Genomic DNA, 17,599 nt, shown 5'->3' on the forward strand with positions numbered 1-17,599 from the left:
ACGGATTGATCAGTATGCTGTGTAATGTAGCAACCCGATGTATTTGGGCAGCATGATTGAATAAATTTCTTTCTCTGTGTATTATCAGGAATATATTATTAGTATTATATTATATTATCAGGTATTATTATCTCTTTCCTGTATTATTTTTCATTTTTCATCATATTTTTATACATCTTTCCTGTACAGACAACGTACTTGAAATAAAAATAAAACATTTAAGTTAGCTCCCCTCCACTCGTACACACTTTTGATCTAATGTCAAACTCTTAAAATCTATAAACTTGAACACGCGGATGGTCCTGATTGTTCTTTACTCATTTATTATTATTTATCTTTTCTCAACCTTTATTTAATCTCAACTTACTTCTTTGTTTTCCATCATTTAGTGTGTTAAATTTTGTTTTCTCATATCTACTTTTTTGTTTTTGTAAGTTATTGCATATATAACCTTATAATTTGCGAAATTTTTTATTTCTTTTTTTCTTTTATTTGTATATAATTTTCTGTTCACTTTTTTTTTACATTATTTTAACCGTATCTTAATTAGCCTTTTTGTATCTTATTACTTCACGATGTCAAAATGTTTTTAGTTGTTCTTGTGTCTTTTGAGCCCTGATGAAGCTCTACAAAGTGGGCCGAAACATCAGAAAATAAATATTTGTTAACTATTAGTTGTACTATTTATTCATAATTTGTTCTTTTTTCACCGCAACCCTGACCATCTTCTTCATAATTTGATATTATACAGTCAATTATTTATACATATAATATGGGTAAATATGTTAGAATTATGGTATTAACAAAAATTTACACAATAAATAGCTTTATAGAGAAAAAAAGCTTTGTCAAACAAAATTGTCTTAAAAATTCTTCCTTATCAGATTCCTGCTCTAAACTATTCAATAGGATATTTGACGATATAGAAAAAAAAAAATTGAAATAATGCTAATATGATTGTCAGTCAATTCAGAAACTCAATCTCAATATGTTTTAATTAATATAGATACAAGATTAATTTTTAATTTAAGTTTTAAAAACTAAGATTTTTAATTTTTAATACCAACGGAAGAAAAGCGCTAGCTGAATAGATACAGGATTAATTTTTAATTTTAGGTTTAAAAAATTAAGATTTTTAATCTGTGTACCAACAGAAGAAAAACACTAGCTGAATGATAAATGCAAAGTATTACCTAGTAATGGTTTAATATTTGAACCAACAATAAACTTAGTAAAGGTACCAGAAATAAAAATAATGCAGAAAACAATATTATTGGGAATTATTGTATGAAGATTTTTTAATACAGATAGAGCTATTAATTTAGCTTATCCTTGAATTTATTTGGCATAAAATATACTGATAAATGCTTAAATTAGTACATTATATTGGGTCATTTTTTTTTCAAAAACTTCAAAATAGTACAAAAACTATTTATTGAAAGAACGTTGATTGACCGTGTGTAAGATAACTAAAGGAAGAGTGTCCAGGTGTGGCCAAAATAACTCAAATAGTAAATAAACAATTAATTGTAAACTAATTTTTCATTGCATGGCTCCATAAGGGCTAAAAAAGATACAAATAACTAAAATAATATAACAAAGGAAGATAATAGATAACATTAAATAAAAATAAACTAAGGTATGGCTAAAAATGATTTAATTTAAATATCAGAAGATGGTCAGGGTTGCGGTCAAAAAGTTGTAATCATTGTCTAATTATTTTTCTTATTTATTTCTTTGTATTTTTTTTTTAATACTCTTTATTTACTTTTACTTATTATTAGTAACTTCTTTTACAATCATTGTTATTATATCCTATATTGCATTAACAATATTTCCATCAGTATATACTTGTATTATTAGTAATGATATGTATCATTCTAATTTTACTTAGTTATTCCTAAATTAGAAAATTATTATAGTTATTATTATTATCATATTTCTGTATCTTTCGTCATATCTTTATGACTACTTCCTGTATACGCAACGTATTTGAAATAGAAATATAGCTGATAAACGGCTGGCCACCTCCTCCCCACTCCTCTACGCTTCCGCTTTATTGTCGCCTTCTGTTCAACCTTTCGCTTTGAACAGGTAGGTAGTCCTGATTTGTTCTTTCCTCATTTAATATCATTATAAATATGATAATAATAATAGCTATAATAATTTTCTAATTTAGGAATAACTAAGTAAAATTAAAATGATACATATCGTTACTAATAATACGAGTATATTCTGAAGAAAATATAGTTAGGGTAGTTAATACAATATAGGATATAATAACAATGATTGTAAAAGAAGTAACTAATAATAAGTAAAAGAAAAAAAAAAAAAAAAAAAAAAAAAAAAAAATCTACAAAGAAATTATAAGAAAAATAATTAGACAATGATAACAACTGTAGTTTTTATATATATTGTGAAAATAATCATTTATCTACACTGATAATAGTAATAATAAAGATAACAGAAGTAACATGAATAATATAATGAAATAAGGTAATTTAAAAATTGGAAGTGAAAGTTTACAAAATAAAATAAAAGTACAAGGTGAAATATAAAAAGAAGAACATAAAAAGATTAAAAATAAGTAATAAAGTATAGAAATAAGTGAAAAATTGTGTGAAATATTTTTAAAAAGATTAAAAATAAGTAATAAAGTATAGAAATAAGTGAAAAATTGTGATACAATGTTAACAATATAGGTGATGATAATGATAAGTGAAATAAGTTAATAGAAACCGATTTCTCATTAAATAGTTTATGTTTATACTTTGTTATACATTTGTATGTATACATCTATAAATACATCATTAAATAATATTTCATAATACACATTTTATGTAATTTTCTTTACCCCTTTTTCATTCAAACACTTAGTGACCCATGAGCTAGAACTAAAAAAAAATTATGAACAAAATTTGATCTACGTCTTAAAAAGGTTCGCCATTGCTGCTCTAGACACTCATATATTCATTTTAATATAATGTTCATCTTCTAATAATAAGGACAATCGGTTTTTAATGTTAAGAAGTATTCTGATTTCTGTTAGAATTGTTGTTTTTTTTTTTCTAATTTTTGTTCAGAAAAGACCTTAAAAAAAATCTTTAAGTTGGTAATATAATGTGATATCTCATATGAAATGAGAAATATCAACAGATTTAATGAATTTTCAATACAAAATAAACATTTTAACACCAAAAGAAAAATTTCACTTTTTACTAAAATTTAAACTTTTCCTAGCTCCAAAATTATAAATAGAATACCACTAATGCCCTGGACATCTCTTTATCCTCTTTCTGTGATAACGAATCGTATAGTCTAAAAGATTAAATTAAAAATTTAAAAACAAAAATGTATATGCATTACCTGATAACTGAGAGGAGCCATTTGGAATTTTATTAATATCATTATTAGGAACAGTCTTAGTTTTCCTTTTCTTTTTCTTTTTAAAGTTTCCACTCTTAACAAGCTCCCTTAATTTATTCAGCTCTAAGACAGTTTTGGGTATTTCTTGAACATTTGGATCTTTAGGAGGACAATTAATAACCTGTTTAAGTCTACAAAAAAATAAATAAAATCAACTTAAATACTATAAGATACTGTTCAATAATTTTGAAAAGTGGTTTTATTTTTAAAATAAAGGTTAAAACCTTCCAGAAAAAAATACGATGTACAGAAATCTTAGATCCTTATGCTATTAAAAAAAAAATTATTGAATTTTTTATTGAATATTAAATATATTTTATTCAAGTTCTTCAGACTGGTATTTATCTATTAAATAAATCAAAAGGTATCCTTATTAAGTCTCAACATTATTATATCATTAGTCCAACGTTTCGCCCATCCTCAAGGACAATCTTAAATATAAATTCACACGTCACATCAAAATTTAAAAAAAATATTTTACAGGCTATTTTGCCCAGGTCATCAAATTCAAGTCAAAATCACCCTACTTTTTTTTAGAACTTCAATAATTTTTAAAACTTTAATTTTAGATTAAAAATACACTATCCACTATTAGATAAACAAACTATTTATTAAATAAGTAATATGGTCTGTGTCAAAATAACTCAAAAAAAATTAACCATTTATTATGAACCAGTCTGCAAATTTGATTAAAATGTATTTCTACAGCTATATTTCGACAACGATGAAATTTGGAACACATGACTAATAAACAAGAGAAAGGTCTAATGCCTACAAGGTATAACTCCATCCTTATATGAAAAATTTGATAAACATTTGTAAATTTTTGGTTCAAATTAAGATTGAATGTAGTATCTGCCTATTAATTTCGTCTAATAGTGCACTAAGAATATGAACCCAAAAAGCTTAAGAAGTTAATTAAATAGTAATCAACGTAATTTAATTTTTTTTTTAAATAAATAAATATAGGAAGATAGTTCATAACTCAGATATGATTGCATATAAATACACCATAAACCAAACAAAGCAATCAACTCATTTTATTGATGACACATAATACTAAGACAATAATAATTAACTTTAATACTTATGAGAATTAATAAATATATAAGGACTAATATAGTGGATAAAAAAAAATACTCATACTTACTTTTCTTTTTTTTCCCAGAGTTGCTTCTTAGGATCTTTAATTCCACGATGTTTTTTGCCAGGAATTTTTCGACCCATTTTATAAGGAACAAAATATAAAAACAAATACACGAAACCTAAACATCAGCCCACGTGAGCTTTAGAGTAACAATGCGAGAACCTACCGTACACAATAGAACCTGGCTGAGGCAATGTTGAGGAACTTCAGTTATGCTGGGAAAAATTTGCTTCGGAGGTAATTTTTTTAATAATTTTATTGTTTTTAAATGTAATATGTATTCCATATTGATATTACCTCGATTTTCTTCTGAATTTAGGTATCCCACCATGATGAGTCAAGTCTGTTCAGTACAAAATACAGCCAATGATGAACCTGTCAAATTTACTACTAGTAAAGCTAGTCAATGGAAAGCATCTTTTACACGTTCTGGAGAAAAAGAAGAAGATGAGGCAGCTTGGTTTCAACCCTATGTTGTCAGCTTGAGTGTTGTAATTTTCATGGTGTATTTTTGTGTATTAAGGGAAGAAAATGATATAGATGAAAAGCTGGGAACTTCCCTCTATGACAGGATAGAAGGTTTAGAGGAGGCTCAGCTAAGGATTCTATTGAGATATAACTTAGAGAATGGAAAAGAAACTGCTGATATTAAGAAGAGGATTAGAGAATTGGAAATTATTAGGGGAAAAGTAGAGTCGGAATAATTTACCTCTCAATTGAATCTCTTTATAGAGTGGCTGTTTATTATTTGTATTATGTGTTACTGAGTGATATAATTTTAAATCAAATGGTGCAAAGTTTCAATTATTTGTAACTTAGTGATGTAATATTAAATCAAATGGTGCAAAGTTTCATGGAATTCATTTATTTATTCAAAAACTGTTCGAGAAGAGCTTATTCATACAAAGGTATGCACGAGATAAACCACATACGTTTTATTTTAATATAGACTCAAGTAGTGATTGAAAGATTTTTAAATGTCTTAGCACTTTGTATATTTAATTCAACCTATTAAAACCTTGTAAAAATTTAATTAATTTTATTTGTATTCCCAGTTTTACTATGCTTTGAAATCCCCTTGGGCTAATCAATTCGAGGTGCAGTAACAACTTGGGAAATCCTTCCTCTTCTCGAAGACTCAGGCTGCTGCTGGATATTCTGTTATCATTTCTATAATTATCTCTTCTGTTATTGACATTGCTACTATTATATATTTTTTCTCAAATTAATCTTTTTTTCCCCATTAGAGGTCAATTATTTCTTTTATTAAATCTATTGTCATTGTTTTTATTATTAAATTTTCTTTTTTTCTATTCTAAAGAATTTATTTTTTTATCTTCATCGTTATTATTCACATTTGTTCAATATTTATAGTGTTGTAAATAGTTAGGGTTGTCTTTTTCACGAGACTAACCCCCCAAAATCAATCGTAAAACGAAACAAAAAATTAACTAATGAGGTGTAGATAGTTGACCCTAGAATACTGATTGAAGAAGATGGTCGGGGGTGCGGTCAGCAAAGAAACAACATAAATAAACCAAAAATATTTATTTATGCCGACGTTTTAACCTGATTTTCAGGGCTATAAAAACAAAAGGTCAACAACCATCATTTAGAGAGAAAAATATATGTATATATTTTATTTATATATATTTTTGTTTTCTCTCTCTCTCTCTAAATGATGGTTGTTGTTCTTTTGTTTTTATAGCCCTGAAAATCAGGTCGAAGCGTTGGCATAAATAAATAATTTTGGTTTAATTATCTTGTTTCTTTACTGACCGCTACCCCCGACCATCTTCAATAAAAAAATTAACTGTTTTATCAATCATGTAACACCCACTAAACCCATCTGGTGTTGAATAAAAATATACTATACCAAAAATAATGGCACATCTGATTAAGAAACAGAAATTTCAATCTACTGTACGATCTATGAAATATGTTCAATCTAGAACAAAACTAAAACTTATTTGTCAGATTTGACATTATTCAAGCAAAGCAGTTATATAATCCATTTTATCACTGGTCCGGAAGTCCAATGACGAAATTATAAAATTGATGTTCTTGTGTTGGCTGTCTCAAAAATAGATAAACTAAATGTTCCTAAATCAACATGAAGAATTAGTGTGATTTATCCTATTGATTTTTTAGTACTACTATGTCAACTTTTAACATTTAATAAATCAATTTTTGAGCCTACCAACACAATTGTCATTTTCAGCAAGTTTATACTTGCATCATTTTTCTTATGGATCAGCAATATATTCACTGATTAAGAGGGATTTACTTCATGTTAAGTGATTAATTACAAATACAATAAATTAAGTCATAGCAATCGGTAAAGCAGTTTCATGGTGACAGTTGCAAACACAATCAGGATTTGCTTTAGTTTATTATTTGAGGATAGTTCTTGAAATTAAGCATCAGTTTTTATCATTCATTCACAAAGTTTAAATAGTTAAAAAATTAGATTTACCATGAACATGTAAACAAACAGCCATACTACAATCATGACAAATATATCAGAAGGAAATAATGGGCCTTAATTGCAATTGTAATATGGACCTTATCAATCATGGTACACAATTACAAGCCGTGCCAAAACCAATCGCTTTTGGTCTAAAACTTTTTATTATAGTTAGCAGTTTGAACCTAGTTTAGGGCGTGGTTTAACAAACATCAGTTTCTTGTTAATTAAAAAAAACTGAACTTAGATTTCAGTTTAAATTTTAACTAAAATCTTTTAATAATAAAATCAGGACTCAAGTCCATTTGTCATGATGATGGGTAATGATACAATATAACAAAGATGATAAGGGAGATTAAGATATAAATAAAAGATAATAATTTCATATAGTAAAATTTAAAATTAGTATTTTCTTATTTAATAGTTCTAGGAAATCTTCCGTTAAAATTTTTTTTTAAAAAACTAATTACTCATTACGAATCAACATTTAATAAGTTAATTGGATATAAGCAAGCACAAGTTTAAATCCTAAAAAATCTATAAAATATATTTTACAGAGAGTAAGAATTGAATCGTGGGTGAAATTTAATAGGGACTTCAAGGAAGTTGATATAGAAGAAAATACACATTTTACTCTTAAACAACTAAATTTATTTTAATCAGTAGCATATTATAATATGGGATACTACAATTAAAATCAAAGTATAAATACCCTTAAAATAAAAATTGAGATTTGTATTATAATTAAACAACCTATGTTGAGATGAAAACAATAATTAAATACTTATGTTGAAGATGAACATACCAAAACCTGTATAAATTACACCTATGGTATATCAATACATACATACATGATGAAATGCGAAATACTACAAATTGAAGTAAGATGAAAAGTTGTACAAAAATGAAAATAACAAAAAATACTAAACAATGATAGAAAGCTACTAAATATATATTTTTTTATTTGATTGATTTCACAATATTCAGAAACAGGCTAAACCTAAACATTCAGTCTAACCTGACACCAGGCGCAATAAGGTACACTCAAAAGAACAATTTACATTAAAAAAATTAATGTCCATACAACTGGAATCAACACCATCACAATATAACTTGATCCAGAAACGGCAGTGAAGACGCTCTGATGCCAAATGGAAAGAAATAGAATACCAGAAACTTTTAGAGCAATTTAAGCTCTCTCTCCACGGATCCTTCTTGCAAGTTGGATGTCCTTCGGCATAATGGTAACACGTTTAGCGTGAATAGCGCAAAGATTGGTGTCTTCAAACAAACCGACTAAGTAAGCTTCACTGGCTTCCTATAACAAGAAATATTGAAATTAGTGAATTGTTAACAATATTATTAATAAAAAAACAACAACCTATAATGGAAGGAAAACATGAATAGGAGATTAATTCAGTTTGTACAGAGTGCAACAGACTAAGTATATCATATAAAGAAAGACTGATATACATTTTTTCCCAAACCTAACTATAATCAGTTGACAGAATGACTAACTCCTATTTTAAGAGTTCTTAGAAGAGTACCCTTTTTACTGGGAAATTGTTGCATTTAATTTTGAAAATTTGAAGAAACATCAAAACATCAGTTTGTCAGTTTATTTAATACTATAGTTATAGAATAAATAGTGAAAAAATACAAACTGATTTCATGAAATCAAATTATTTTTTAAACTAAAAGTTATATATAAATAAATAAATCTAACTTATAACAAATCAAATATTATCTCTGATGAACCATAAACAACTTAATGAGTCACTATACAGTACAAATAGTTAAAAAAAAAATTAAGTTTAAAATAACCTAGCGGTTGCATTAAATTGGAAAATAAAGACTTAACTTTATTATTTTCACTGTAGTGAATTTACTTTTAATAAAACAATTAAATGCAAGTAACTTCAATATAAAGCATTAAACATAAAACATTTGAAATACTTTAGGTATAAGTATAAATTCCATTAATAGAAATAAAAACGAAGATTACTTGATCATTTAACATAACCTACTGAGTACATTTAATTGCAGGTTATAATTAAAACCAAAATGAGACAAGGTGCATCTTAGATAATGACAACATCGATAAACAAAAGATAGAAATAAAAACAACTAATAAGGAAACTAACACTACATTCAAATCAACATTTAGTAAATTAAAACTTCAATTACTTTAGAGTAATTGGTTAAGGTATAGTTAAGTCTTACCTGTAAAGCACCAATAGCTGCACTTTGGAAACGCAGATCAGTTTTGAAATCTTGTGCAATTTCACGAACCAATCGCTGAAAGGGTAATTTCCTGATCAGTAACTCAGTAGATTTCTGGTATCTCCTAATTTCTCGAAGGGCGACTGTACCAGGCCTAAAATTGAGAACCACATGTTGGTAAAAACAAATTATAACAAATTTAGGTTAGAAATCTTACACAATGTAACAAATCCACAAACCTGTAACGATGGGGTTTCTTGACACCTCCAGTTGATGGCGCACTTTTTCTGGCAGCTTTAGTGGCCAATTGCTTACGAGGAGCTTTACCTCCAGTTGATTTACGTGCAGTCTGCTTTGTACGAGCCATGATTTACTAAAATTAATAAAGCAAAAATTAATTAATTATCAAATATTTATAACACCAAAATTATGACAAATAAACTAAGAACATAAAGCAACATCAAAATGGTATAACTACACTAAGTTAAGCCGGTATTAAACAACAAAACTAATATATACAACAAATTCAACTACTAAACAGGCATCAAGGAAGTCATTACATAATTAAAGAAACTTAACATATGAACTAAAACATTCAACGTAAACTAAACTTACTAAAGTTTCACTATATTTCGGAATATAAAATATTGAGATTATTACATGGATACTCACAAACAAATTCCAATAACCAAAACACGACCTAACTCGTTTGATGACAATAGACGCTCTAGCGCTGCCAAGGCTATTGGTAGAAACTACCGCTTCCAGCAAGCTGATTGGTCAAAATAAGGACCGATCTGATTGGGCGATATCCAAGCAGCGAAATGACGCTATTGGCTGAAATAAGACTTATTTCTATTGGTTGAACATATTCGCTGCCTATTATTTTCTGATATTTTAATATACCAGTTAATACTAATATACATATGTATGTCAATTGAATTTTAGAAAATGAATGATCTTAAATATGCTAAAATGGAATAAGTTTTTTTTTTAATTATACATAATTGAACTTAATGCATTAATTATGTTCTATTATTATGTATAATATTAAGTATTTACTTTAATATTAATTATTATATATTTAACAAAAAAAAAAGTATTTACATATTAAATATATATTTACATTGTTCTAAGTATATAGGACGTCTTATATTTCTCCAATATTACTCTGCTTTTTGAAAATTCCTCAGATTTAATTCAGACTTTGAACATTTTTTTCTCAAATATTGTTTCTTGTTAGTCCATATGTATTGTGGGACAATTTAAAACATATTCCAGATGTATCGTAGTTTCTTTTATTTAAGATCATAATATTGGAATGATTCTATAAAATTTTATTCTCTATTGTTTCTCAATAATAACAGTAAATTAATTACTCTACTTTCCACACTTTCAATGTTTAATACATTCAATTCAAACTATCCCAGGATATTTTTATATTAGATATTAAATTGAATAATAATGATAAGGTTGTTTTTTAATATGTCTGAAGTAATCGATTATTAGTAAACGTATTTTTTTTTTATTAAATTAACTAAGAGATTAAAATTAACCTATGCAAGGTAAGTTGAGATAAAATAAAATTTTATTGTAGCCCAAAATGATTTTTAAAATATTCAAAATTCGCTGATAATAATTTAACTTGGACTTCTGAGATTTTTATATGGAGAGAAGATGGTTGGGGGGTGCGGTCAAAATATAACACAAATAAGTTTAAATTACTTATTTAAACGTTCCAACGTTTCTAAGATTTTTGTGAAAACGAAATGTGGGTAATTGTTTACCTCAGCTTTGTAAACAATTACCGAAATGTGTTTGGAGGAAAAAAAAATTAAATCATATTTATTTAATCTCATATCCCAGTGGATCCCAAGCATATGCAAGTTAACTATGATTTCTCAAAATATCACAAAAAAAAAAATAATAATAATAATAAAAATTAAAATACCAAATCCACAAAAAATTCCAGCATTTAATTTGTATTTTTTTTTCTTATTTTTCTGCATAATTATTTTTGTCTCATTTTTTTAAACAAAAGTAGTTTGATGAGGTGAAAACGTTTGGGTTCTAATGTACATTAAATTTAATTGATTGAAGAAGACGGTCGGGGGGTGCGGTAAGCAAACAACTTAAATAAACAAAATAATATTTATTTTATGCCGACGTTTCAACCCGAGTTCCAGGTCTTCATCAGGGGCTCTAGCGGAGAAAGTAGGCTAAAAACTCCAACATTAAATTTAGCTTGATCGAAATATTAGAAGTAAAAATTTTAAATTACTGTCGATTAATTTTTAAATTTTCAACTTTGAGGATCTCTGGGCCTCCACTAAACTTTCGAATTCCTCTCGTATACAATCCTTACAATCTACAATCCTTCCTAAAAACTTCAACACTCCTTACTTTTTCACATATAAAATCATCAAGAAAGACCTTAATGTTCCATATCTAACCGATCTAGCCCGAACCAGATATCAATCCTTCCATTATAAACTTCCTAACCACCCAAACCCACTAGTTTCTAACCTAGCTCCCTCTTCCATTCCTGACAATCATCCGAGGAGCCTGAAGAGAAGATGGCCTCAAGACCTTCTAATATGGAAATTTTATGAGAGTGGTACCAATGGGTAGTTTCTCTACATGCCTGTGTCGTACCATTGCAATCTAACATAATATTTACAAAACGTGAACACAGTTGTAAATTTCTATAAACAAAAAAAAAATTGATGAGGACAGAATGATGCACCATTCTTGCTCTTAAATAAGGTCTCATATTACTTATTCTCATATATCCTTCATCTTATAATACTTAGACTATACGTTCTTTCAACTACTATTTATGTATCTACATTGTTAATTATTTTCTAACCATTCTGCAATTCGTTTTATTTATCTTTTTTTTTGTTTTTAGCCCTGATAAAGGCCTGAAATTCTGGCCGAAACGTTGGCACTAATAAAAAAGTTTATACATATTTGTGTTTTTATCTGACGGCATCTCCTATCATCTTCTCATACAGAACTATTTTACTCACCAATTTCAAAAATGGTTCATCCGTTTGGCCTGAAATTGGAAATTAAAAAATAAATTATGGAAGATCGTCGATTGACTGTGTCCCGTGTGAGGTCAAAATAACTCAAATAGTAAATAAAATATTTATTGTGAACCAACGTTTTGCCCCACTTTGCAGGGTTTCATTAGGGCTTAAAAAAACAAAACTAAAACAATGTAACAAAGCAAGAAAATAGATAACATGAAATTTAGTTTACATCTAAATTTCATGTTATCTGTTCTCTTACTTTGTTATTTTAATTGTTTGTACATTATTTTTAGCCCCGCAGAGTAGGCCGAAACGTTAGCTCACAAGACCATCTTCCTTTTATAAAAAAAATATTTATTATACACCAACGATGGAACGTTAGCTCGCAAGACCATCTTCCTTTTATAAAAAAAATATTTATTTTTTACTTACACCAACGTTTCATCTCCAGGTGCCCCCGTATTCATCAGCACTAAAAAAAAAAAAAAAAAAAAAGAAAAACAACTAAAAATACTGTTAGTTACGGTAGGACTATATGATATATAAAAATATATTGTAAACTGTAGTCTATATAGAAAACAAAATTTGATTTGTTTTTAAGGCAATCCACAGCGAAGGTGATGTTTACCTAGTCATTTACAAGAGATCAACCTATTCTAACCATGGTGGGGGTCAAGTCTTTCATTTTGTGGGACCACCACTCAATGAAATGTAAATGCCACAGGCCGGATTCGAACTGGCGCCGCTCGCAGATCTCAGAACAATAGATCTAGGCCTAAGCATCTGAGCTACGGACGGCCCGAAAATAAAGTTTGAGACGTTAAAGTAATGTGGCATGAATGGAAAAATACTTATAATTATTTATATTTCATTTTCTTTTAATTTAAACGTTACATTTATATAAAATTTTCCAACCATCTTCCTACTATTAATATAGAAAGGTTTTTTATGAATATTGTTATTTTTTATGGGCTACCATCTCTTACCCATGCGAAAAAATAATTTCTTGCACACACGTTTCAACAAAGGCTCCTACCTAGGTTTTTTTACGACAGTAATCAAGCATGGAATATGGCTAATTATAAACCTAATATCAATATACACAAAAAGGATAATTTTGATTAAAATAAAATATAAGGAAAAATTAGAAGATGGAAATTGTGAGTACTCTCCTTATGTACTTGGAAAAATATTTTCAGTTAAATAGCTCTTCCATACTGGTTAAAGCTTCAAGAATAGGTGATTAGTTTAACAATTGACCAGATAACAAAAGAGAAACAGCAGTGCAAAAGAGAATCGTCAATTCTCAAAAGTCATATTTTTATTACATTTGTACCTTTTTAGAAAACGAGAAAGCTAAATAAAAATATTGTTGACTTTCTGCGTGTAATTTATAAAAGGTCCGGATGAAGTCAAATTAACTCAAATAGTAATTCAACTAATTTTTAGGGGTATTCATGATCTTTGGTTTAACGTGTTAAATGGAAAAACGTATGTTAAATGGGGAAATATTTCCTTCTTTTACCATGTTAAAACGATATAACGTATAACATGGTTGAGAATCTGTTACTAGGTCTGTTAAACGCAACAGAGCAGCTGAGCTCGTCACCGTTTTATTTGTTGCCCTTAGGTAGTTTGTGTTTTGATTGTGTTAGTATTGTTTTGGGTGTTTTTAAAACTAATAAAGCAATGGATGACAATAATAATAATATAATGACAGTTGTCAATTATCTCATCTTGATTCTCTTCCTCAGAAGTTAGAATATCAACAAGACACTCAGAAGCCAAACTTTTACAAGACTTCCACTTTTCACTCACTTTAGGCATGTTGTGATTTTTTTTTTCCCCGATTCCTCTAAAACAGAAAGAAAACAATTAAATAGTGAAAGCATTAATTAGTGATCACTGTTTAATATTTTATTTTATATCATGGTTAGCGCCCTCTGTTAGGGCACTGATGTAGCTGTTAGTTCTTCTTCTTACACATAGATAGAGTCACTATTGTACTCCCCTTATTTAAGATGAATATGGGTATTCATGATCTTTAGTTTAACATTTTAAAGTGTATTAAATGGAAAAACTCATCTTAAATGGAGAAATATTTCCTTCTCTTACAAGGTTAAAAGGATTTTACATGTAACCTGGTTGAGAGACTGTTACTAGATCTGTTAAATGGAGAATGATGTCACGCAATAGACCAGCTGAGCTCGTCACCATTTTATTTGTTTTCGTGTTAGGTTACTTGCTCGCAGTTTGTGTTTTGATTATGTTAGCCTTGGTTGAATGTTTTTATAACTAATAAAGCAATGGATGACAATAACAATAATAATATAATGACAGTTGTTAATTAGCTCATCTTGATTCTCTTCCTTACAAGTCAGATGATCAACAAAGCACTCAGAAGCCAAACTTTTGCACAACTTCCACTTTTCACTCACTTTAGGAATGTTGTAATAAATTACTTTAATCAAAACTTAGAAGTAAACAGTAACATGAAGTTTCGGAAGGAAAGGTTATAAATAAAGATGCTCAGAAAATCCGCTAGGAGCTGTTATGCAGTTAACCTTTAACATAACTTTAAATAGAGCTGCTCACAATCCTATACTTCAAACATTAAATATGGTAAAACATTTTACTTTAACACAACATCTTGAATACCCCTTCTGTTACTAGGTGTGTTAAATGGAGAATGACGTCACGCAACAGACCAGCTGAGCTCGTTACCATTTTATTTGTTGTCGGGTCAGGTTACTCGTATTTTGTGCTTTGATTGTGTTGGTATTGTTTTGGATGTTATCAAACAAGACAATCAGTGACCAATCTTTTACACAACTTCCACTTTGGCCAATGTTGTAATAAATTACTGTAATCAAAACTTAAAAGTAAACAATAACACGAAGTTTTGGAAGGAAAGGTTATAAAACAAGTTGCTTAAAAAATCCGCTAGGAGCTCTTATGCATTTAACATTTAAAGGGGCCTCTACATGTTGGCCAAGCCATGGCGAACTCAGACAGGCGCGAGCATGTGGATGGGTGGCTTGTACGAGTTGGCTTAAACTCGTTGACGATCCGTCGAGAGTTGGTTTTTTGGACACAGATCAAAAGGGTTCGTGAGAGGGCTCGTGTAGCATCTCCACCATTGTTCTTTGTCTAGTTGCAACTGAGAGCTGTTAGGAGGTTAAAGGTGTTTGTTGGTACTTTTTATGATAAGTTTTATATTTAATCTTATTTATTTATATTTAATTTCCTTTCATTTTCTTTTTTTTGTAATAAAAATAATATAATCCCAGTGCAATGGCTGAAACCACTTGTACGTCCGCCATACTTGCCTCCCTGAATAACACTGACATGTGGATGGTCCGCTCTTTGTTTACCGAGCATTTGTACAAGCCTCCGATTCGTGGCGAGCGGCCAACATGTGGATCCGCCTTAACATGACTTTAAATAGAGCTGCTCACAACTCTATAGGGGTATTCATGATGTGTTAAATGTTTTACTATGTTAAATGTTATAAATATAGGATTGTGAGCAGTCTTATTTAAAGTCATGTTAAATGGAAAATGCATAAGAGCTCCTAGTGGATTTTCTGAGCAACTTGTTTTATAACCTTTCCTTCCAAAACTTCGTATTATTGCTTACTCTAAGTTTTCACTAAAGTAATTTATTACAACATGCCTAAATTGAGTGAAAAGTGGAAGTTGTGTAAAAGTATGACCACTGAGTGCCTTGTTGATCTTCTAACTTGTGAGGAATCGTATCAAGATGAGCTAATTGACAATTGTTATTATTATTGGCATCCATTGCTTTATTAGTTATAAAAACATTCAAAACAATTCTAACACAATTAAAACACAAACTGCAAGCAAGTAACCTAATACAACAAATAAAGTGGTGACGAGCTCAGCTGGTCTGATACATGACGTCATTTTCCGTTAAACAGACTCTCAACCATGTTACATGTTATATCGTTTTAACATGGTAAAAGAAGGAAATATTTCTCTATTTAACATGAGTTTTTCCATTTAACATGTTAAACTAAAGATCATGAATACCCCTAATGAATAACATTTAATATTTTAATATATTTCTAAATGTATTATTAGAAACAATAAAGATTACAATAGAATTTTCTGAACCACTAAAAGCTAACGTCTTACACGTAGCATCTCTTGATGGATTTATATAGTCCCAGAGAGATAAATTAGCGTAACTTGATAAATCAAATTGTCAATATCGTATTCGATAAACCAGTTCATTAGAAGACAGTGAGTAACAATTTACATTGTGGATTAATACTGTGCTTTTTTTTTAGTGCATAGTATAGTGCTTTTTTGGAAATTCATGTTAGTTTTTTTATTTCACTCTGCCTCCTTTAGATGTCTCGTAAGGACTTACAGCTAGTTCCTGTAGGATTCGCTATTCCATTCACGACCCCTACGCTGGTTTCTATCCTGTGAAAGGACTATAGCTAGTTCCTTAAAACTAACCCTGCCAATTAATCTCCTTACCAGCTACCTCATTCATTGTGGAAGGCTACTGATGGACAGTACCCCAGATCTCCAATCCATCTACTGATGGACAGTATCCCACATCTTCAATTGGAGTAAGGACTAATTATTCAGAACCACATCGACATTGACTTTAACGCTTGAAAATCAGTTGTCACAAGTGACGATTTCGTTTGAGCCTTCAATTTAATACATCTGAGTTAGTATGAGCAGTTTTTATAACTATAACTATTACAAAGATATGAAATTTTTGTACCAGGGATGTGCATAAAATTTACTCAATAATTCTTTAATTTCTTAGGCATGTTGACTTTGAATAATTCTCTCAAAAAGGAACAAGCGTTTCATCAAAAGTGAGAAAGCTAAAAAACGCAATGATGATTTTGGAAGTTTTCAATGAATATTTTAGAAGTAGGAGTTGCTTTGTCATATGTTCTATCTACTGTAAACGAACCCAACCTGAATTCGAGGCCATTTCTGTGGTTGAGCCGCAATGCACGATAGAAAATTTAAAAATAAACAACGTTCCACATAAACAGCTGGATCCCACTGCCGCCAAAATCTACTAGTCCATCATTCATTTAAATCTTATCTAATCTGGACATACGGAGTATAGCTTTGCGGCTCCACTAAACCTTCGAATTTATACGAGATGAATCCAATCCTTACAATTTAAAACCCTCAATGCTCCTTACTTTGTCACAAATAAAATCATCCATAAAGACCTTAGTGTACCTTATGTAAGCGATTTAGCCCGAACCAGATATCAATCCTTCCATTATAAACTCTC

General features: G+C 29.2%; 3 protein-coding genes across 5 annotated transcripts in view; 1 reads left to right on the top strand and 2 right to left on the bottom strand.

Moving 5' to 3' along the window:
* LOC106677263 (coiled-coil domain-containing protein 137) overlaps nt 1-4,716 on the bottom strand; it is a 22,810-nt gene extending 18,094 nt beyond the window's left edge. Inside the window, exons 1-2 of the mRNA XM_067052907.1 lie at nt 4,577-4,716; nt 3,367-3,557 (exon numbers count right to left, since the gene is read on the bottom strand). Coding sequence (XP_066909008.1) covers nt 3,367-3,557; nt 4,577-4,653 — 268 coding nt within the window. The 5' untranslated portion in view covers nt 4,654-4,716. The remainder of the gene's footprint in view (nt 1-3,366; nt 3,558-4,576) is intronic.
* Nucleotides 4,595-5,606, top strand: LOC106677277 (uncharacterized). The gene is made up of 2 exons (XM_014415101.3): nt 4,595-4,810; nt 4,893-5,606. Exons 1-2 carry the CDS (start codon nt 4,767-4,769, stop codon nt 5,275-5,277), a joined length of 429 nt encoding a protein of 142 aa, XP_014270587.1. The 5' UTR covers nt 4,595-4,766; the 3' UTR covers nt 5,278-5,606.
* A 2,370-nt stretch (nt 5,607-7,976) lies between these two features.
* On the bottom strand, nt 7,977-10,540 carry LOC106677273 (histone H3.3A). 3 transcript variants are annotated; one of them, XM_014415096.3, is made up of 4 exons: nt 10,390-10,540; nt 9,503-9,636; nt 9,264-9,417; nt 7,977-8,358 (listed from the first exon to the last, which is right to left on the bottom strand). In XM_014415096.3, the coding sequence occupies exons 2-4, from the start codon at nt 9,628-9,630 to the stop codon at nt 8,230-8,232; spliced, it is 411 nt and encodes a 136-aa protein (XP_014270582.1). In that variant the 5' UTR covers nt 9,631-9,636; nt 10,390-10,540; the 3' UTR covers nt 7,977-8,229. The 3 variants fall into 3 exon arrangements, with proteins under 3 accessions (XP_014270582.1, XP_014270580.1, XP_014270581.1); XM_014415094.2 differs by lacking the exon at nt 10,390-10,540 and adding an exon at nt 9,936-10,095; XM_014415095.2 differs by lacking the exon at nt 10,390-10,540 and adding an exon at nt 9,879-10,066.
* Nucleotides 10,541-17,599: the final 7,059 nt, after the last annotated feature.

This window comes from Halyomorpha halys, unplaced genomic scaffold, assembly GCF_000696795.3.
Source record: "Halyomorpha halys isolate HHAL.00 unplaced genomic scaffold, Hhal_1.1 Scaffold92.1, whole genome shotgun sequence".
NCBI classification, from domain to species: Eukaryota; Metazoa; Arthropoda; class Insecta; order Hemiptera; family Pentatomidae; genus Halyomorpha; species Halyomorpha halys.

Coding starts and splice junctions, on each gene's coding strand:
- LOC106677277 (XM_014415101.3), top strand. CDS start 4,767: ATGTTGAGGAACTTCAGTTATGCTGGGAAAAATTTGCTTCGGAG. Junction 4,811..4,892: donor GGGAAAAATTTGCTTCGGAG/GTAATTTTTTTA, acceptor TTCTGAATTTAG/GTATCCCACCATGATGAGTC.
- LOC106677273 (XM_014415096.3), bottom strand. CDS start 9,630: ATGGCTCGTACAAAGCAGACTGCACGTAAATCAACTGGAGGTAAAGCT. Junction 9,418..9,502: donor AAGAAACCCCATCGTTACAG/GTTTGTGGATTT, acceptor TCTCAATTTTAG/GCCTGGTACAGTCGCCCTTC. Junction 8,359..9,263: donor CAGCTATTGGTGCTTTACAG/GTAAGACTTAAC, acceptor TTCTTGTTATAG/GAAGCCAGTGAAGCTTACTT.